Source organism: Ammodytes marinus (genome assembly GCF_949987685.1).
Source record: "Ammodytes marinus genome assembly, chromosome: 11".
In the NCBI taxonomy this organism is placed as follows: domain Eukaryota; kingdom Metazoa; phylum Chordata; class Actinopteri; order Uranoscopiformes; family Ammodytidae; genus Ammodytes; species Ammodytes marinus.
In genome coordinates, this window is record NC_137215.1 from 29,910,677 (window position 1) to 29,933,294 (window position 22,618).

Here is a 22,618-nt window from a genome sequence, read left to right on the forward strand (position 1 = left end):
TGAGTATTTAATTATTTATATTAAATATTTATCAATTGAATTTATAGAAAATATGCTATATCGTCAAATGTATCGTTATCGGGACAAGAAATGTCTATATCGGGATATGAGATTTTGGTCATATCGCCCAGCCCTACCTACCTATATGGGCATGGCACACATTTAATACCTTGTTCTTGGTGCTGTCCCAGTTAACACTATGGACTGCTCTCTTCACGTTCCCAGCTGACTTCTCAAAGAGCTGATAGTATAAACACATGGGCCAGTGGATGGAGTAAATACCTTGTTAGCATGTAGCTGTTGACTCACAGTTACAAATGACATACCACTGAACGTTGTCCAAAGTGTACAAGGGCTAATTATACCCTGCGTTCCAATCCCCATACTTCCCTACTATTTAGTATGCCAGAAAAAGATGTAGGATGTCCCAATACATGCACGTCAATTGCAGTATGCCAAAAATACCTAGAGGCCCCACTAACTCCAATTGCATTTTGCAGTATTCGTCATTATTCTTGACATTTCTCGACATAATGAAAAAAAATCTTCCTTATCTGTTTTTCTCTCCCGTGGCCCTAAAACTCTTCTGTACTTTAGCATGTAGTGTAGTAAAAAGAAAAAGTAAGTGATTTGGAACACAGGGATAGTGTCTAGTGTGTTCTGTTTTGTATGGTCTTTGTGATTGAGTCACGGTTCTAATTCTGGGGATAGGCCAAGGGGCGATTACTTTCACATGATTTGACTGGAGTTGGATCAATTAGCTAGAGCCTAACCAGTACCCCATTAGTCTTGTTTTTTTTTCCTTTTTCATACATAGCGTAGGATTTATCTATGAAGAGCTGTTGCGAAGAATTAAGATAGATCATGTGCTGGTAGTGGCGGAATTTATTTATTTATACATTTAATTTGTTTTAAATGAATCCTACATACAGTATATACTGTATATTTAGTTATCTTTAGGGCTGGCCCGAATACCATTTTACAGGCTTCGAATACTCGTTGGATTTTCCGAGCGAATATTCGAGTACTCGTTCTAAAAAAACACACCATCAAAACCAACATTAATAATCCCAATGTACTCAATGAAACCGAGTGTGTGAGCCGAGACAGCAAGCTGTGCAGTTTGTTGATCCTTTAATAACTTTTGAACGGTAATAAAGTCAGAGTTCTTACTTTTTCCCCGTGGAAGCAAACAGCTGTTGTTCCGTTCCAAATCAGCAGGCCTTTCTGTCACTGTAACCCTTACAGGAGCTTTTCAATTAATCCCGTAATACGCATCTTTTCGGTGATTTATAAATCCATACAAAGATCCAATATTGATAGTCTTTTGTGTCCATATCATATCCTATTGACCGTGTATTCCCATGATGCAAGCAAGTCACTGTTGATGATGGGCAATAGCAGCGCTGCATAAAGAACGTAGCCTACACAAACAGCGCTAAGCTAACGTTAGCATTACTCCAAGCATTACTTTCCCTTCCAAAATCGCGCTAATGTTGTGGTATAGAGTTAAGAGGAACACATACTCTATTCTTCCTCCATCTCTCTCTCCCTACTGCGCTTGGTGCCGCTTTAGTTTGCCACGCTCTGGCACCATCACGTAGCCTACAGCTGATATCACCGGTTGCGCATTGAAAGGTCAGCGGCCAACTAGGTCAAAGTTCAAATTATTCGATAAGATATTTTAAATTAACATCTAAGTTGTATTTTACAACTGTTGTATAACTTGTGTATCTAAAATATTATTTTCTGACAAAATATGTTGCAGTTTGAGCTACCTTTGCAAAAAAAAAATATATATATATTCCGAATACTGAATTGAGCTACCGTACTTTCCGTACTATATGCCGCACTGGACAATAAGCCGCAGGTGTTATAATGTTTAATTACCATATGTAAGCGTTTGTGCACAGAGGGGATTGTTGGGAAAGAGATGGCTGCTTGAGGAAGCTCCCACATTTCAACAAACAAGTTGCATATTTGCATAACGTACGTAAGTGTTACCATTTTGTGCAATAGTAGCTATTAGGGATGGGCACGAGTGTTTTCGCTACTCGTGTGATCGCTTGCATTCCTCGAGGATCAATCGATTCCTCGTTAAACTTTTTTCTATTTTTAGGACGTAACGCATCTGTCTACAGAACAACGGTTGACCGCAATAAAGCGCTCAATGCATATGTCAAATAAGTCACAGTTGCCATATGATATTAAGGATTTATTTTCCACAAGTTTAAAACACATTTTCCTAACTGAAAGTAATTAAATAAGCGGGCCACAATTTAAACCGATCGAGTAGGTCTGCAGTGGAGAGAGAAAAAAGAGAGAGAAAAAAAGCATGGGCTGTAGTTGGCTAACATTCAAAATAGACATTTAAAATAAGAAGGGCAGCAAATACAATAAAATTATTGTCCTACAATTTAAACACATAGATAGGCTAAATAACTCACCAAAGCAGTAGAAGTAGTAGGCTAGTATATCCAACCGCGTAATGATCACTCCTGTCCGTGACTAATTACCGCGACTAATTCCTCGTTAACGGAACGTTACACCGTCGGCTTTTGAATCTCAATCCTATATTCCATAATAAAGGCTTCTTAAATGTCGTTTGCTCGAATGTGCCCGAAGTCAGCCTGGCTTCTTTACGTGATTTTCCAAGTTTTCCAGCACCGCATTCAGCTCCGCGGTGCTGTGGAGACCACACACTGGCTGCGCTGCACGGAGGTGGCAGTTATTTGTGGTTTCTGTTTGACACAACGCTTAGTTTATTTAACTTGGATCAAAATATTTAATTTTGTTAAACTTAATTTTATCCGTTTTGTACACGTATATAACATTTTAAAATAGGGGTGGCCCGCCGGCCGGCCTAAAGACTACAAACACTAAAAAAAACAAAAAACTATTTTCCTCATCCACCAATCGAGATCATTTGAAACGAGGAGTACTCGAGTACTCGATTACTAACGCCCATCCCTAGTAGCTACAGAACATATACTGTGCTGTGTAATAACAGGGTCGAAAAACAGGGAAAAAGTCGCGGCTTGTAGGCCAAAAAGTACGGTACATATACTAATTTAACAAACGAATACTCGGATATTCGAAAAATTTGGGCCAGCCCTAGTTATCTTACTGTAATTTCTTTTATATTTGATATTATTACTGCAACTACGCTTCCAGGGTTCCCTCGGTCGTGAAATTCCTGGTTAGGAATTAACTGAATGTTTTGGAAAAGTTTTTAATTCACACTTACTTTCTACAGTGTTTTAAAGAATGTTCATAAAATTTCTCCAAAAAAATTCTGACGTTATTCCTTGAACTTCCATTGTTTAAAATCTTACTTGTTCGCTTATCAGATAGAATGCCTGGGAAGTGCATGTTTAATAATTTATGGCTTTTAAATTTCAAATATAACACATGGCTTCAGAGAAAAAAACATGCTGTATAGAATTATATTATTGAGCCATATGATACGATGAAAAATCTACATAAATTATGCAAATTGGGTAAACATTTCCATGGAAAAGTTTTGAAAATGTTTTTCCTTTTAATCCTCTGTGAGCTGACTGTAACTTGTGTTTGGTTGTTTCCAGTGGGCGACAGTGACCTTCCATCTCCCCCACCACGTGCTGAAGCTGGTGGCCAGTGCCATGGTCAACGAGCTGAAGAAGATCAACCAGAACGTAGCGGCCTTGTCTGTGGCTTCCTCCATCATGGACCGGCTCTCATACCTCCTGTCCAGCGCCAGGCCAGAGCTGGGCGTGGGCCCCGGACGCTCTGTAGACAGGTGAGAAAAGCAATACCCACTGAACTCAACAGTGAAACAGACCAAGTCAGTGGGAGTTAGCTTTTCTTAATACCGTTAGCCTCATAGCTAGGGCTGGGCGATATGGCAAAAAATATTATCACGATTATTCTTTCGATATTGATCGATATTGATCACGATATATGTGATCGCCTACTGCTGGAGCCTGAAGAAACCAGAGTGTTCATTAGTTAAACTATACAATGTTGTTTATTAGCATATTGTGATAAGAGAACATTGAATCACATTTAAACTAGGGCTGTCAAGCCATTAAAACAATTCATCTAATTAATTACAGGCTCTGTGATGAATTAATCTAAATTAATCGCATACTTTTATGACACTTTTATTCCTGTTTATAGACAACTGTGTAGCCTACTACAGTTTGTTTCTCTCTCTCTCTCTGGTTCTCTCTCTCTCTCGCTCTCTGTCTCTCGTAACTTCTGTCTCCACAACAGACAGCGCTGCACTGCCACAGATGCCTATGCCGTTTTATTCCCCATCGTCGTACTCATAGGCAAAAATATTGACACACACACACGGGGCGGGTGTCCGTTTACGCGGGAGACGAGACAGCTAGCAAACAAAATTGCACACACGGAGGAAGATTGAGAGATACTTTTGAACCTACATTGTTGCACCCACTAAATCAATAATGCACAGACACTGCGGAGAATAAAGTAAGATGTCTTCCTACCTTCATGCTTATTTGCCCGAAGCATCCCATAAACCGTCCATAGAGCCCTCGGCCCCGCCCTTTCCCCCTGCTTCTCTCTTTACTTTTATCCCTTTCACCCGTGCGGGCCGTGTATGCAAGCTACAGGTTCAGCTCAGTGCAGCTGCACACCACTTTTGCACCGGGTCAAAGGGCATTATAGAAGTGCGATTAATCAGTGTTAATTTTTTTAATCGCGTACATTTTTCTGTGATTAATTAATCGAAATTAATGCGTTAATTTGACAGCCCTAATTTAAATATAAACATTTAACTTCACAAACATGTTTTAACTGCACCTAACTAAACAATATAAGATAGCTTGCCTTGTAACCTATTGAAAATATTGTAAATACAAATAAAAGCTCTGACTCCTTTTACATTAAGCTCCTTTGGCAGGGCTACAGCAAACATCTTACATCTTGTAGAGGCACAATCATTCATAAAAAGTAAAGTGGATCAACAAAGGCCCTGACACATTTAAGTACTGAACTTTAAGATATAAAATATGACAATATGAAACAGCTACCTGTATGTTATACTGTAGCATTGGTTCTTTTTGATTGTTTTTCATAAGGTGCAACTACCGCAAAAGAAGATGCGAAAGACTGCTGTTTTGGAACAGCCACCGCTCGCGCTGCTGATAGCAGCAGTCGGACGGCGGTCAAAACTTGCCGCGCATTTTCACACTTTCGGTGTGGCCGCTCCTATATTTATTCCCCCCGTGTTGCGAGCCTTTTACGCCGGTATATGCACAGAGACGGCTCGGTGCAAGCCGACAGAGACAGTGAGCGAACAGCGCTGGCCACGACAGCAACGTGACTATGGTGACATCGTAGCAGCGGGACACATTGTAGCCTTTATAGGTCCGTGAGTGTAGCCCACTGATTAATTTAATGAAGAGGAAAAGCACTACACAACAGAGTGCTCCGCCGACATTTTTTGCTAAACACAAGACTCTCTTCACTCTTGCCGAGGTGACTACACACGGCTCTCCTCTTCCCGTACCGCTTGAAGCTCAAACAAACATGCCCGGTCGCACCAGGAAATGGGCGTGTAATTAGACAGAAAATGCAAAAACTGCAATCTGACTGGCTGTTGAGTTTATTTCTGCTTTGTGATTGGCTGTTGGTAAATCCATATCAGTTATGTTTTTGTTTTTTTCCATTTTCATATCGAGCATTTATGTCAAACGCATATCGACGTAATCGACTCTACTCTACATCTACATTTCGTTAGCCTAATAGCATAATTGCCTAAGTCATATTTTAAGGGTTATAGAGTAGGGTAGAGTAGATGTAGAGTAAAAGTAGAGTAGAGTAAATATGATTTAGGCAATTATGCTATGAGTAGGGCTGGGCAATAATTCGATTACAATTAGTAATAGTGATAAAACTCCCGTCTATTACGTCGATATGCGTTTGACATAAATGCTCGATATGAAAATGGAAAAAAAAACATAACTGATATGGATTTACCTAGAATAGAGTAGATGTAGAGTAGATTAAATATGATTTAGGCAATTACGCTATGAGGCTAACGATATAGCATTTCTAGGGATGGGCCCGATCCAATCCAATATCGGTTTCGGGTCCGATATGGCTGCAATCTCCTAGTCGGACTGACAACTCAGATCCACTTATCGATCCAAATTCTATAGTCCCCTTTTAATTATAAAAAGAAATGTAATCATGAGAAAAAAGAAAAAAAGAAAGACTGTGATAGGCTATGGCACACGTTAAAAATATTTGAGCAATTAAAAAGTTTAGCTCTGATGTTCTTCTTCTGTTTCTGTATTCAAAGCAGTTCTGATAAACCTTTAAGCATTTCTGTATATTTTCTGCTCTTTTAAATTAGAATTGCTATCCCTTGATAGGTGATAGAAGGTGCCCTAATGTTTAAGAGTGTAGTACAGAGTGCTTCATGAAGCATTGTGTGGTCTGTTGAAATGATATTCAGAGACTTAGTCCACAAGATACAGCATAGAGAAGAATACTGGGTCTGTTTGTAAAAGGTGTTTCCTGTCTGTAGATCTTTGATGTACAGCGAGGCCAACAGGAGGGAGACCTTCACGTCATGGCCACATGCTGGCTACAGGTGGGCTCAGCCTGACCCAATGGCTCAAGCAGGGTTTTACCACCAGGTAAGGTTCTCTGTCTGTCTGGCATATGCTCTGTCTCTACCTCGGTCTACTCTCATGCACATTCACTATGTCTTCATGCAGTCAGAGGGCTATTTGCATGTAGAGCGTGTCGGTTTGCGGCTCAACATTATTCAGTTAAGGGGAAGAAAAACATGGCCACATCCAACTATACAGGGAAACTACTGTGTGTGTGTGTCTATCCTTTGAGGGTCTGGCCAACCTCCCCTCCAATCTACTTTACACTTGACAGGTTTATTACTTAAAGGTGGAGTCAGCCATTCTGGAGAATGTTTGTTGACAAACTCACTTCGTCAAATCAGTGAATATCTCCTCACAGTCTGCTTTTTGTCTGCACTGTGAGTGCGCTGAAAACAATCTGGTGGGATACACAGCTTTGTAAACATGCTACGATGGGCCCCCTTTGTTTACATTCACTTTGCATACATACCAGTTTACAGAGCCTGGGCTGTGTATACACACCAGATTTATTATTGTCAATAATGCCCCTTTGAATTGAATAAAAATTGCGTCGCCAATGTAACGTGATGTGTTGCAAAGTGCAGTCCCATTTTATCATTTTGAGCCGTCACAGCCTCTCGCACTGCAAAGCACTACAGATGACGTCACATTTCATTCTGTGAGGATTGAGAGCTGGAAGCAGGGACATTGGGATTGACTTGGGCCAATGTAACAACTCTTGGTAAAGCTGTGATCATGCTAACAACCTTATGCTATAGTACGTTAAACAATAAATGTTAATGTCGCAGTTAGCAATAACCTATCATGTAATACCAATGATGGCTATCTTTTGTATGTGTTCTGATAAAGCTGCAGGGTGGAGATGGTTGCTGTGTAAGTGTTTGTATTCTTTCTTGGTCTTTCCACAGCCTGCCTCCACAGGGGACGACAGAGCCATGTGTTTCACCTGCAGTGTATGTCTGGTCTGTTGGGAGCCCACAGATGAGCCCTGGTGAGTGGGGATCAATACCTATGAGTTACTTTAGGTCAGGGACCCCTTGGTCCATAGAGAAACAGAACAGGGACCCCCAGATAAAAGAGAAACCAAAAGGAAAACTGTTGCATTGTAAGCCTGGCCGTAGACTTCCATATTTTTTTTTACATCATTGAACCTATTTTACACTCGGTTATTGTGTTTATGGTTGATAAAATATGTATTCACAATTATTATTGGTCTTTATTATTATCTTTGAGGTAAGGTGTTATTATTACATAGCGATCCATTCTTATCACAACCTAAGGTTATTAGTTGAGTAATTATTTGCTTTTCAGCTCTCTATTTGATGGCGGCTTATGTCAGACACGTTCGGTTCTGCATTTTGTGCAAAAAGTAGCTCAGTTCTGCCTATTTATGCTTGAAATTTACTCAATATAATTTCTAAAAAAAAAATGAAATTATATTTTAAAATAATTTTGCGGGACCCCCTGCATGTACCTCTGCTTCAGATGCTTAGACTGATGCCTTACATCTCCCCCTCCCCTCCCCCCCAGGTCTGAACATGAGCGACACTCTCCCAACTGTCCGTTTGTGAAGGGTGAGCACACACAGAACGTGCCGCTGTCAGTGACACTGGCCACCAGCCCTGCTCACTTTCCCAACAGTGCCGACGGTTCAGACAAGATCGCCTGCTATGGCTTCGGCAGCTGCCCACAGTTCCTGGCTGCTGCCACCAAGAGGGGCAAGATCTGTATCTGGGATATTTCCAAAATTATGAAGGTCCGAGCATCAGACTTTGAATGACTATCATCTGTCCCAATTGTCCGCTCTGAGAAGCAAATGTTTAAAAAGGTGTGTTTGATTTGTTTGATCAGGTGCACTTGAAGTTTGAAATCAACCCGTACGACCCAGCCATCCTCCGGCAGCTGCTCCTGTGCGGTGGTGTGCAGAGTCAGCAGACACTGGGCGAGGCTCGGAGACCAACGCTGGCCTGGCTGGAGGAGACAGCCACCTGCTCAGACCTGCCCAAGCTAGAGGGAGACAGGTGAGACAGACACAGACAGACGCACGCACACGCACGCACGCACGCACGCACGCACGCACGCACGCACGCACGCACGCACGCACGCACGCACGCACGCACGCACGCACACACACACACACACACACACACACACACACACACACACACAAATAAATACACAAATACACAAATACACAAATACAAATAATGCAAAACCACCTCAGGGGGCCACCCAAACACAAGGCTGAAAATGGCAAACATCTGAACCTTTGTGTACAGCACAGAAGTTAACCAAGGAAAACTTGTTATGTGTGTGAGCCACATAACCACAGCCACAGCTTACACAACCTGAATTGAAAATAAAGGCAAAATAAGACTGGGTTTTTCTCATACTTTTGACTTTGGTCATCTGTGTGCAGTATTCTCTATCTCTTATCAGAATCTCCTTGTTTCATATTTTATCTTACACTTCCTCACTACATGGAACTCATAAGGACCATGCATTCCAGTGGAAGGCTTTCCCTGAGGTTTAAACTGTAACACAAACAGTTTCAAAGACTACCTTGATACCAAGCCGTGTGTTGCTGCCCTCTCAGGCTGAATGTTTCCAGCCTGTTTCACTACTGACCACAGCCAGCATTGTGTTGTCTGATGCACCTGTATTAGGGATGGGCACGACTGTGTAGTGAATACCAATTTCGAGTTGTACTCGTTTATCTAGATCTATTTTTAAAACACATCCGTCTGCAGGAGAACAATGCGTGGCAATGCAGCCTACTAGGGCTGCTCGATTATGGCAAAAATGATAATCACGATTATTTTGATTGATATTGTAATCACGGTTATTAAAGACGATTATTCATTGTAGGGATGCACCGAAATGAAAATTCAGCCAATTCTTTCAACATTACATAAACAAAACTCCCAATTGTGCTCCTCAAACATAGTCTACAACTAAAAAGCCACACAAAATAAATAATCAGTAAAACCTTCAAATCTAAGAGTAAAATTGATTGTGAACCATTCATTGATTTGTGCTTCGACTTATAAGAGGAGGTAGGCTATGAATCTACAAAAAGATCGACTTATTGCCTTCTTTTTTTTTGCAGTGCACGTTGAGTTGCTGTAAAAAAAACTACACCACAGCTGACAACGTAATGTTCAGACTTCAGAATTTGCATCAGAGCGCTGATCATAAAAATTAGACGCTTTATTTAAACGAAGTCCATGCTTAGGTGCTGGTTGTAACTTTTCGTCTGTAGACTGAAACTAACGGAGGGGGTGCGTCTCATTGTATATTTGCTCTTGTCGCGCAGATAGTTTGCCGACATGGCACAATATATTCAGGCTCGAGAAATGCAATCAGAAAGCGGAAGCCTTTCCCTTCAACAACGTTAACGTGCAGGAATCCCCGACTATCATTTTACCCGTAGAGCCACAGAGCTTTTCTGCGCGGCGGCTCACACCGGCAAGTTCTCACAGTGAATGACACCGTTACCCACCGCCATCACAGTGTCTCACTCACACCATGTTTCACCGAGTGAAACGCTGCTTCAATCGCGCAAGGCTTTTGTGTTTCGGTGTAACATCCTGGACGAGCGTTTTAACTTTATGCTGAATAAAGAATTGCACTGGAATCGCTGAAAGCGACAGTGTTCGGGCGGGGGCGGGGCGGAGCGCAGGTGGAGACAGAAGGGTGCGCTGCATTTACTACACATGACCCGGCGTGCCGCACAATAACCGTTTTATTACGATTATCTTGTTTTCATGATCGAGGGAAGCCAAAATTGTAACCGAAATCGAAATTCAATTAATCGCCCAGCCCTACAGCCTACCCAATGCTTAATGCCTATTGGCAAATTTTGCCAAATGAAACAAACTAAAGTAAGTCACCATTGCAATTTAAAAACTTCCCCAGTAGTTTTTCTTGAGCCACTATCCGGCTCAGTCAGATATGTATTACAAATCTAAAATGGCTTTACAGTTAGTGAATAACTTCATTATAGATGATCATGCCACTACATCATCTAAAAAATAACAGCAACCAAAGAAAACCTTAAGAAAAGAGAAAGGGTGGCCATACAGGTGAAACTCATATTATTAGAATATCATGGAAAATGAATTGGAATTGAGGCAAGAATTCATGCAAAAGGGGCCCAAACCAAGTACTGAGTACATATGCATGATTATACTTTATAGAGGGCAAATATTTCTGTCTTAAAATCCCTTTTTTATTGATTTCATGTAATATTACAATTTTCTGAGATTTTGAATTTGGGGTTTTGAGACGCTGTAAACCATAATAATCTCAATTATAACAAATAAAGGCTTGAAATATCTCACTTTGCATGTAATGATTCTATATAATATATTATTTTCACCTTTTAAGTTGAATTACTGAAATAAATGAACTTTTGCACGATATTCAAATCTTTCGAGTTTCACCTGTATACTGTGACACATACACTGAATGCTTCTAACTGTGCAGGAGTGTCATATGTGTGAGTGTTGTGTTTGATCATGTCATGCTTAGTAACTAATTCTCTTCTCTAGCGATGACCAATTGGAGGATTCAGACAGTGAGGAGCATTCGCGATCAGAATCAGTCACAGGTATGAAGACTTGAATTTTCCCTCTTTGTCATTTTGAATGGCCGGTGATGCCACCAATGAACTTTCACATATGAATCTGACGCCATTTCTACATTTGAAAACACCTAGGGCCTCTACGGATAGTCAAATCCCCTATCCTTTAAGCCTCCTTTACTATACCTTAACCCTAAACGTCATCGGGGTTAAGGAGAGATGAAAAGGTGATTCCTTTGAACATAGGAAAAGACAGCACTGTTTCAAATGAATTCGACTCCACTTTTCCTAACCGACGTCATTGCGCGACGGCTAATATTGCTGACGTGAGTCTCTAGCGCGAGACTACACTATTTTCCGAAAATGGACTACAACAAGCGCTCGTTTGATCCATGCGTTCTAGTCATATTGATTTAAATCAGGTTGTCACTAACAGAGTGAGAATCACTTAGGTCAGACTTGGCCAAGGGGAATATTGGCTGCAGCCTGGGGGATTGGTGACTACACTACACACATCTGGCGCTGATGTGAAACGCTGCCCATGTACGCCTGGGAACAATGATGTGCTAGTGGTAGGATCAAACACGTTCGCATTGCTTCTAGTGTATCGAAAGCGAAACGGAAAAAATTAAAGTGATCTATGTGAACTATGATCTTGCATTGTGAATTAAAGTGCAGTGCAGGCTTTCAAATGCACCGGGGAACTAGCACGTCCTTCTGAGCACCTTCTAAGATTCAGTGGCGCTAGCTCTGAAAAAGAGCGCGTAGTGCTTTATGTCCCTCTCGCCCGTTCATAGACCGGAAGAACATGGATGACTCCTTAAGACTTACCCGTTCAATGTACATGATATAATACAATATAAATATATGAAATTCTTCGCTCAGGAGGATAATTCAGATTATTGGCAGAGGTGATTTTACACCAATGAGGACATATTTATGAATGAGGACATTGATTTTAGCTAATAAATTACTTAAACGTAACAGTGTCCTTTTTAAAACATTTAAATAGAATAAAAGTGTTTTCCATAATTGTATTAAAATCGTTCCTTTGTTTTTCCTTTGCCTGTGTTCCAGGCCAGCAGTCCCAGTGGGAGAGCATGGATGTGAGCCTGGGTGTGACGGCGCTGAGCGTGCTGCAGCAGCCAGAGAAGCTGCAGTGGGAGGTGGTGGCCAGTGTGCTGGAGGACACAGTCAAGGACCTGGAGGAGCTGGGCGCCAACCCCTCACTCAACCAAAGCAAGGCCCACAGCCATGCTAAATCAAAGGACAAGGTCCCTGACCAACACAACATTCCCTTCCCCTGCCTGCTGGCCGGAGGCCTGCTCAGCTACCGCTCTCCATCCAACACGCCCCTGGCTGGAGCTCCGCCCACAGCCCCACCTAAAGCACGCAGGGCAGCAGACGCTCCCCTAAGGACTCAGGGCCCTGAGCCTCGACTGGACCAGGGCCCCATGGAGATAGAGAGCTGCAACACTCAGACTGCAGCCCAGGAGCAGGGCTTTACTAACCTAGCAGCTTCCCAACCTACAAGCCCATCTACTGTGCCCGCTGTGCGCAGGACTATACCTGTACTGCTGCTGTACAGTATCAGAGAGGTGGATGACAAGTCCCCATCAGGGCAGGTGTTTGCTCAAATGAACAATCTGATGAGCAAGGGCCTCCACGAGGAGGGCTTCACCGTGCCCCAGATTATAGAGATGGAGTTTGACACACACGAGCAGCTCCTTCTCCAGGACCCTCCCATCACGTACATTCAGCAGTTTGCTGATGCAGCCACTAATCTGTCAGGGTTAGATGGACATGTTGACAAATGGAGCACGCTAGCTGCTGCTGCTAACGTGTCGGCCCCTCCCCGGCCCGGGGCCCTGGTGCAGTGCCTGAGGCTGCCCAAACATCTGGAGGAGGAGAACCTCTATGTGGACTCTATCACGCCCTGCTGGGACGGTGTGCACCTGCTGGTCGGCCTGCAGCCGTGCAGCGCACAATCTCTGAGCGCCACCAACCAAGTGGAGGCTCTCAACAATCTCAACCGGCTGCATTCTGCCCTGTGTAGCCAGCGCAAAGGAGACCCACTACATCCGGTGGCCAATGGGATGGAAGGGCACCATGCGGGTGTGTCACCGCCTCAAACGCCCCTCATCCTGCCCCCAGGAGACCACCACAAGCAGCAGCAGAGGGCCCCGAGCGGAGGCAGCGGGGGCTATCTGGCACTCTACAAGCTCAACTACTCCACACGCATTGTCACTTTGGACGAGGAGCCCGTCAAGGTGCAGCAGATCTGGGATCCTAACGATGCCATTACCTCTCATATATTGCTCCCCCCAGACATTCTTGATGGTAGGGAGGATGACAGTGAAGAGGCTTCTGATGAGGCCAAACATTGCTCCTCTGGCCTGGGCCTGGGGGGCTCTGGCTGTGGAGCAGCCACAACCAGCAGCAGCACTAACACCAGCGGCCCCTCCACCTCTGCCTCGAGCCACAAAGACTGCAAGAGGTTTGAGGTGTCGGGCCTGGGCCACCTGGTGGTGACCACCAGGGCCGGATACATTATGATCCTGGACCTGTCCACACTGGAGGTCCTGGCCAAGGTGGAGCCGCCTAAGAAAGAGGGCTCAGCAGAGGAGACTGACCCCTTTGTTTCAGTTACCTATTGCTCTGGGACCGACCGCCTTTGTGCCTGTACCAAAGGTGAGTCTTTCAGTCCTGGAAAAGCTGATAGGATGGACGGACTGTCTTTATTTGCCCTAATGATGAAGGATGTTTCTTTGTTTGTTTAGCTAAATGTGTGTGTTTAGTCAATCGTTGACCTGATTGTATTTATGTATTTTGTTTAACTCATAGGTTTTCAGTTATATAATCTTCAGCGATTCTGGGGAACTCTTGTTGTCAAAATCACTTTTAGTCAAAATCAGTCAATATCTCCCCACGATCCACTACATGTTCGTATTGTATGTTGAAAAAAAAAATCCATTGTTAATACACGGCCTAGGCTCTGTAAACTTGTATGTAAACAAAGGGGCCCACTGTAGCTAGCAACATGCCCTTAGCGAGGATATGCACTGATTTTGACAAAAAGGAACGTTGATATCAAACAGATCTTGTTATTCCGTATTCAGCTAGTGCTGTAATATAAGTCTGCAAATTGGATCAAACAAGAAAAAAATGATTCTTACGTCAAACCCGTAGAATACATGTTAATGTTTCTCTATGTGGATTGAGATTGTGTAATTCTGTGTGTTTTAACATTCTAAGGTCAACGTTAAAATGAAAAGAGGGAAAGTCAGAAATTTCCGTTTTTTAATTTTGTTTCTTCTCTCCTTTTGAAGGTGGAGAACTTCATTTCCTTCAAATTGGAGGCGTATGTGACGATATCGACGATGGAGACATGTTTATTGACGGCCCCCTTTCTAAAGGGGCTGACATGCTGCTGGAGGGGGCCAAGCCCACCTCCAACCCCTCTAGCCCTGGGATGACAGGTACAACTCAAACAAGTTCATTCTTCAAATAGCAAGCATGGGCCGATAACTGCTTCAAGGTATACCGCGCTTTGGACAAAGTCCAGGTTTTAAAAACCACCATTATTTTCTTTCATACCGTTGTAAGGTATTAGTGCATTTAAAAATAAAAAGATAGTTTTCAAGATTTTTTTTTTTTTTTTTTACCCAGACATTTCAAGCAAACACATTTTCGAGGTGTACGCAGAATATGGGGAAACCGTGGTCTTTTTTTAGCTTAAGGTTATCATACCGGCCCATGTCTATCAAAGCGTTTCTGTGTTTCCCATGGGGTTCTTTGTTTCACTTGTCTCTTACCCTACCTGTCTGTGTCTGTAGGAGTGGAGCTGTTGGTGGAGCAGCCCCTGACCACAGCCAGCCTGATGCCTCTGGTGGAGCTGACCCGCTTTGAGACTCTGACGCCGCGCTTCTCTGCCACGGTGCCCCCCTGCTGGGTGGAGGTGCAGCAGGAGCAGCAGCAGAGACGCCACCCGCAGCACCTCCACCAGCAGCACCACGGAGACGCAGCTCAACACACACGCACCTGGAAGCTGCAGACCGACAGGTAGCTTTTACTTTCTTTACATCTTTCATACATAGGCCTTTCACACCAAAATGAACCAAGAGTCAGTTCCAGGCTGGTGTTGGGGTCAGTTCAAAACTGGTTACAGCCTTATCCCAGTTATGAACCGGTTGGTTTCACATCGACCGGAGACAGCCATGGAGCCGGCAAGAGAGCAACGTCATGACGTCACTGTAAACGTGTGTGTACGTCACCCGACGCCGCTGCTCTTGTGGCTAACGCTAAAGCTACCGCTAGCTTTAAGCACAACAACAGCGGCGAATACGTCTTATTTTTACACTTGTTGGCTCTCGCTTTGCTTTCTTAAGCAAACAGGACCCATACAGCGTATTCTCGCCGGTCAATTTGATCGCTACGTTCGGTAATTATGTTATGTTTACGTCTCGTAGTAGCGGTGTTTTTAAATATGGCGGGCATGAGGTTTGAGTTGCTCTGGTTGGTCAGGATAATCCCTCCCCCAACCGTTCGCGCAAGCAGTTCTTATCAAACCCTGCTCAATCCTGGGGTATGAGTTCCCCCGGTTTTTACGGCCCGGAGCAGGCTCTCTGGCGGTGTGAAACCAAAACACTGGCTCTAACTCCGAACAAGCCCAGAACTAGCTCCGATTTTGCGGCGGTGTGAAAGGCCTAACAGTGGCTTGCAAAAGTATTCATACCCCTTAAGATTTTCCACTTTGTCACGTTACAACCACACACGTAGCATTTATTTTATTGGGATTTTATTTGATAGACCAACACACAGTGGTGCGTAATTGTGAAGTGGAATGAAAATGAAACATGGTCTTCAATTTTTTTTATGAATAAAAAACTGAAAAGTGTGGCGTGCAAAAGTATTCAGCCCCCCTGAATCAGTTTATTTATGAAAAATTTATTATTTATAATTTTCATTCTACCTCACAATTATGCGCCACTTTGTGTTGGTCTATCACATGAAATCCCAATAAAATAAATGTACGTGTTTGGTTGTAACGTGAAAAAATGTGGAAAAGTTCAAGGGGTATGATTACTTTTGCAAGCCACTGTATGTTCAGGCAAAAAAAAAAACCTTCCACATAGGCAACATACTAAATGTCTGGTTTCCACAGAGCAGTATTGCTTGTGCAGTTCTAAAGCCATATACATGAGAGCAACGAACCCCTCTGCGTCATAGCCCCGCCCCTTTCTGGCTAAAAACAACCGCTGTCAGTCGACTGGCGGAGTATACAAATTCTGAGGTTTTTGCCGATCAGATCAAGAACATAAGAATACCGTTTAATTTTGTTTCTTCAAGTCGCCCAAACAACAGGGCCAGACAGCTTATTAATGACCTGGTGTCCTTGCATATGGATGGTCAGCAACGATAGGGAAACTGACAGGATAAGGTGATCCATGTCCTTTAAGTCTCAATGCCCAGAGTTGTCATATCCTGATATCTAACTATCTTCTCTTAGTGTCCTTTCTTCTTGATGGAGGTGTGAAGTGAATCTTAATTTGAAATATTTCTTGTTCTTTGACATACAATAAACCACACAGCAAGTTTTTGGCATGGTGGACTCATGTATGGGCTAACTCGGATCATTAGTTTGTTTAAATCTACATTATGATATGGGCAAGTAAGTAACTGTAAAAACAAATATTTGAATGGCTGACGAGTGACGGAAAGGAATGCCTTGGTTAACCCATTGATGACGGCTGCTGCGCGACGCCACATTGTATCTCCTGCCTGATGCTGCATAGCGCAGCATTGTTACTTTATCTAATTTTCATTGCGTGCGCAGCATAGAATGCACTGTCATTGGTTCAAATACACATGAGGTGGGTTTTGTTGATTTTTTAAGACCACGCGACCACCCAAAAGTTGTGTGGTTTGCCGGAAAAAATAAATAAATATATATATATATACACACACACACACACACACACACACACACACACACACACACACACACACACACACACACACACACATATATATATATATATATATATATATATATATATATATATATATATATATATTTATTTATTTTAACCATTATTAATTCATTTTTATCAATACCAGTATTTTTTATATGAAATAACAGATGTTTGTTTATCAATTCAACATTTTTATTTTCCAGAAATCAACTGTTAAAACAGATAAAACAAATTATTTGACAAATGTTATATCTGCAAAAGTTTGTGAACCCTGAGCTGCATTGCTTAAATGGAGCAGGTAAACACAATCAGGTGGGCCAAATTGAGTGATAAAATGGACCAATGTAGTGAGAGATCTTTAGGGAAAAAATTGGGTGGCACTAGATAAAACAGAGATCAAACCAGGTCAGTTTAGGCTCACCAAAGTGAACCCATACAGGTCAGACATGCTAAAAGCGAAAATAATCTCAGAGGATCTCAGGAATAGAGTTTTGATGTTGCACATTTGTCTGGGGACAGCTATAAATGAATAAAAAAAAAGTTTGAGCTCCATCGGTCCACCGTGAGGCAAATCATCTACAAATGGAGAGCTTTAAGAGTGACTGAACATCTGCCTAGAAGTGGACTTCCTTCAAAAATATCCATAAGCATAGAGAGGGCTCTATGGACGTTTTATATATATATTATATATATGCTTCTTTCTTCACTCTTTAATCCCGTGCAGCTCCGCTATCGTCTCACCTCTTTTGCACTGGGTCTAAGGGCAATATAGTAGTATATAAATATATATATATATATATAATAAAAATTTGCCGGCTGTGTCGGCGATAGTGTATTACAGAACAGTTAGTGGTGTTCAGAGCGCAGAATCTAGGTCTACTATAGACTACTGACGAAAATCACACAACACATTGCATCTATTTATTAACAATATTTATGAATTTAGGCTATATTTTGCTGCTCCAACTCAAATTCAGCCCAGCCAGGTGATAGTTAAGTTTCAGTTTCGTTTTCATCTCCGTGGTATACAGCCGTTTGGACCAGCTGATCAGCTCCCGACAGCGGGAGTCATTCTGCATTCCAGTTGTACTGGGAAGTCGGATTTATGGTGCCAGTGATAATTGAACTAAATAACAAAATAAAGCTATCTCCTCCTTCCTATATCTGTCTATCTTTATCCCTCCACTGCACACTCAGTCACTACTATACATGCTAAAAGGAAGCAGGATTGTGACCTCATTTAGCACATTATTTTAAAATATTTTATATTATTTATATATTTTTTTTTCTCCCCCATCTAATTTTGACGATTTTTAGAAGAATTTGTTGGTTTGTAAGCGCTAAGGGAGCCTGTTTAAATAAAACCTGTGAACCTTACCTTTTAAATGTATTTTATTTCATGTTCCTATGTGCTACACAGGCTTAGATATTAAGGTTTTGGTAGACTTGACAATTTGTAGTGTTTTTTCAGAAAACCCTCAGGCATTAAGGACATGCATCCTAGATTGCCTTAGTCATCAATGGGTTAAAGGTCTAATCATTGTGTGACCGTGTGTGTGTTGCTCCCACAGCTCCAGCTGGGACGAGCATGTGTTTGAGCTGGTGCTGCCTAAGGCCTGCATGGTGGGCCACGTGGACTTCAAGTTTGTCCTCAACGCCAACATCGTCAACATTCCTCAGATCCAGGTCACTTTACTGAAGAACAAAGCCCCCGGACTGGGTAAAGTCAGCGGTGAGGAGGGCACTGCTTTCACATCTATTCTTTATATGCTGCAAGTACTGCACAGACCTGTACTCTTAGCAACTACAATGAATGTACCATATTGTTTGGTGTTGAAAGATGTTCTTTTATAATCTTTCCAATATTGAACTTTTTGGAGATTTTGAATATGGATCTCAATCTCTGCCCCATCCAAACAGAGACAGCAGTGGACAGACAGATCTCTTTCCCCCTCTCTCATGTCCTCCACGCCAACGGGGAGAGGAATGGCCAGCCCCTGCTGCATGACTTCACAGAGGACATCCAGTTCATGGACATAGAGGACACCTCAGGTTCATTATTATAATAATAATATCTTTATTTATATAGCACCTTTAAAAACAATGCTTTACAAAGTGCTTTAACAAAATACATACGAGCAAGTACAATCAAATAGATACGAACTAATTAAAATAAAAACACATATTCAAAAAGATGAATACACACACTCATATATACACACAACAAACCAAACAAGAGTAATGGGTGCTAGGGTAAAAAGACATTATTATTCATAACAGTTATTCTGACACTTCCACACCTCAAACACTTCATTTGTCCTCCAAACACGTTGTACTCATTTCCAAAGTCATCTCTTCATCAGGTAGTGCATGCTGCTGTTATGCAGCGTCCCTGTCTTTACGCCACCAAAAGTTATTTTCCCTTCATCATTGTTTCAACAAAAACAATGAAATGGGAGGCGCCCTTAGCTCAGTTGGTAGGACGTCCCCCCCATGGGCCTCGGCCAGCAGCGGACCCGGGTTAAATTCCAGCCCGCGGTCGTTCTCTGCATGTCACTCCCCTCTCTGCCCCATTTCACCTCTGTCTCTACACTATCAATAAAGCATAAAAATGCCAAAAGAATATCTTTAAAAACAATGAAATGTCTAAGGACATTTTGTCAAAATGATCAGAACATCTAATATGGTCTCTGGTATTTGAGGTATTTCTACACCTGTTCATGTAATAAGCTGCAGTTTGTGGATCATATTGATTCATTTTAGTTCATGCCGCCAATTTAAAGTTGACCTTTTATGCAAAATGCCCTTTTTCATGGTTTTTCAGCATTTATGTGTCCCCTGTGGAACCAAAGACTCCAAAAGTATGAGAAATAACCCTCTCCATTTCTCCACCCCCACCTTTCTGAAAAAAGAATGTCTATTATCCAGTGAACCAATGGCTCATGTGTCTCCTTTCAGGCTCCATGCTGTGTCCCTTCCTTGAGGACCACAAGGAGGACATCCTGTGTGGTCCGGTGTGGCTGGCCAGTGGGCTGGACCTCTCTGGCCATGCAGGCATGCTGAGCCTGACCAGCCCCAAGCTGGTCAAAGGTAACAACACACTCACAGCTTACTAGCTCACAGATCCCTGCCACTAACCCTGTGTTCCAAATTGCATACTCTTTCTTTTTTCTATTCTGCGCAATTTACGTTACACGCTGCCCATTTTCTAAAAGGAGCTACGTACCAAAAAAAAAAAAATTGAAAATGAGGAGCAGAAGGATTTTTATAGCAGCGGCGGAGAAAATACAGCCGCCGCCGCTGCTGTGTGAACGTGCGGGAAATACTGGACATCCTAAATCTTTTTTCTACCATACTAAATAGAATGGGAGATTATTAGGGCTGTCAAAATTAACGCGTTAACGCAGGATGATTAATTTCTGGAATTAACAGCGTAAATTTTTTTAACGCATTTAACGCATGCGCAGAATGATCCGCCCCGTACATCCCACCGGCTCTGTACTACAGTCATCTAACGTTGTGGCTGACCCAGGATCAGTAGCTGCGCGCAGCCAAACATGTTAGCCCGTGCCGTGTTTTAAAGTTTTAAACTGCTAACGGTCACGTCTGTGTCGGGGGCATAGATAGTATATAAAATCAACTGCCGCGGCAGGAGGAGAAACATTGTCCGCTCTGTTCAGAGCCCGCAAGGACACAAACGTCTGCAGTTTTCAGAGGTGTGTGTGATCAAACATCAACATAACGTTGGCTTCCTGGTACACATGAACAGTCCCCTAGGACGTGGTCGCGTCTACAAACGCACGCACAGACAGACACACACACACACACACACCGCGGACTGTAATCAAGTTGTATTCAAGAATGCACAACCTATAGGTTCACCAAATAAATGGCATTCTATAGCCTATCCTATATTTGCCCAAAGACATAGTAAAGAGACAGACCAATTGAATTATGGTTTGGTTTAAATTTATTTTCAGTATTAAAACCATAATTTGGATTTTCAATTAATAAACAAAGCCTACTCATTTTAAATGTACATATCCACCTTCTGTCATTTATCTTATCTGTTCATACAACAATATACAGAGAAAATTAGATTTTTTTCGGGCATATTTCGAATGATAAAATTAATCGTGATTAATCCACAGAATCCTGTGATTAAACAATTGTAATGGTTTGACAGCCCTAGAGATTATTTGAGGGTGAATGTGGAGTTCAGAGTGTCTGTGTTCTCTCTCCTCTGCAGGCATGGCAGGTGGGAAGTACCGCTCCTTCCTGGTTCACATCAAAGCGGTGAGTGACAGGGGCATGGAGGAAAGCCCCAGGCCTGTGTTGAGAATGCCCAGTGCCAAACCCCAGGGCACCAAAGCCCACTCACTGTCTACCTTACTGCAACGGGCCCAGGCCTCCAAGGTACACAGTTACTCTACAACTTCTAGTCCATTTAAAAATGTCATAAGGTTCATATTTCACGGTTAAGCCTTTCATAAAATAATAGCTAGATCCCTATTTGGAATGTTGATATAATATATTTCACATAATGGTATACAAGTAAACACAGTTGCGTCTATTTTATGCATTTATAAGTGTAAAAATAAATATGAACAAAGGAAAAATAATGTTTTTTTTTTGTTTTTTTTTATAAAAACGAAAATTAAACCAAACAAAAAGTGTCCCAGGTATCACCACAAATAGCATTGTGTTTGAAAAGCATTGACTCAAATAGACGTCATGGGCTCATTCAGTTGAAATGGTCTATGAAAGGTTACACTATTAAATAGAACATGGTCCTCCCTCGACGATTCAAGCTTAGCTAATCGAATGCCTATCGCATTTTCCAAGAATGTTAAGTGGGCACAACATTTTGTGCTAAAAGTAATCTGAAATGTCTTTTTAGGAGAAGGTCTCTGCAGGGAAGTCAGACAGCCCAGCGCCCTCTAAGAAAGTGGAGAACCTGCGAGGCTGCGATCTGCTGCAGGAAGTGTCCGTCACCATCCGCAGGTTTAAGAAGACGTCCATCCCCAAAGAAAGGTCAGATATCACTGTGGTGGGATGGGCACTACGGCTTCTCTTCACATTGTTTTCATAATGAACAGTTACCAGTAAGAGTGCATATCGTTAGCCTCATAGCAGAATTGCCTAAATCATATTTACTTTACTCTACTCTTACTCTACATCTACTTTACTCTACATCTACTCTACTCTACATCTACTTTGTTAGCCTAATAGCATACTTGCCTAAGTCATATGTTAAGGGTTATAGAGTAGGGTAAAGTAGATGTAGAGTAGAGTCAATATAATATTTAGACAATTATGCTATGTGGCTAACGATATGCACAATGAAACCTTCTACAGAAAAGATGAGTTAATGGTAGGGCACATTTAATCAGATGAATGTCTCCTTGGTCCTTTCCGTCTAT

General features: G+C 42.2%; 1 protein-coding gene across 11 annotated transcripts in view; it reads left to right on the forward strand.

Annotated features, from left to right (window-relative positions):
- Nucleotides 1–22,618, forward strand: part of birc6 (baculoviral IAP repeat containing 6) — a 163,713-nt gene that overhangs the window by 12,988 nt on the left and 128,107 nt on the right. For 10 of the 11 annotated variants that reach the window (XM_080037113.1, XM_080037116.1, XM_080037120.1 and 7 more), the window contains exons 4-17: nt 3,588–3,781; nt 6,545–6,656; nt 7,544–7,626; nt 8,166–8,391; nt 8,487–8,656; nt 11,189–11,247; nt 12,298–13,911; nt 14,550–14,699; nt 15,057–15,282; nt 18,767–18,927; nt 19,116–19,247; nt 20,154–20,285; nt 21,445–21,611; nt 22,096–22,229. In XM_080037113.1, coding sequence (XP_079893239.1) covers nt 3,588–3,781; nt 6,545–6,656; nt 7,544–7,626; nt 8,166–8,391; nt 8,487–8,656; nt 11,189–11,247; nt 12,298–13,911; nt 14,550–14,699; nt 15,057–15,282; nt 18,767–18,927; nt 19,116–19,247; nt 20,154–20,285; nt 21,445–21,611; nt 22,096–22,229 — 3,560 coding nt within the window. The remainder of the gene's footprint in view (nt 1–3,587; nt 3,782–6,544; nt 6,657–7,543; nt 7,627–8,165; nt 8,392–8,486; nt 8,657–11,188; nt 11,248–12,297; nt 13,912–14,549; nt 14,700–15,056; nt 15,283–18,766; nt 18,928–19,115; nt 19,248–20,153; nt 20,286–21,444; nt 21,612–22,095; nt 22,230–22,618) is intronic. The other variant, XM_080037121.1, reaches the window with a different exon arrangement.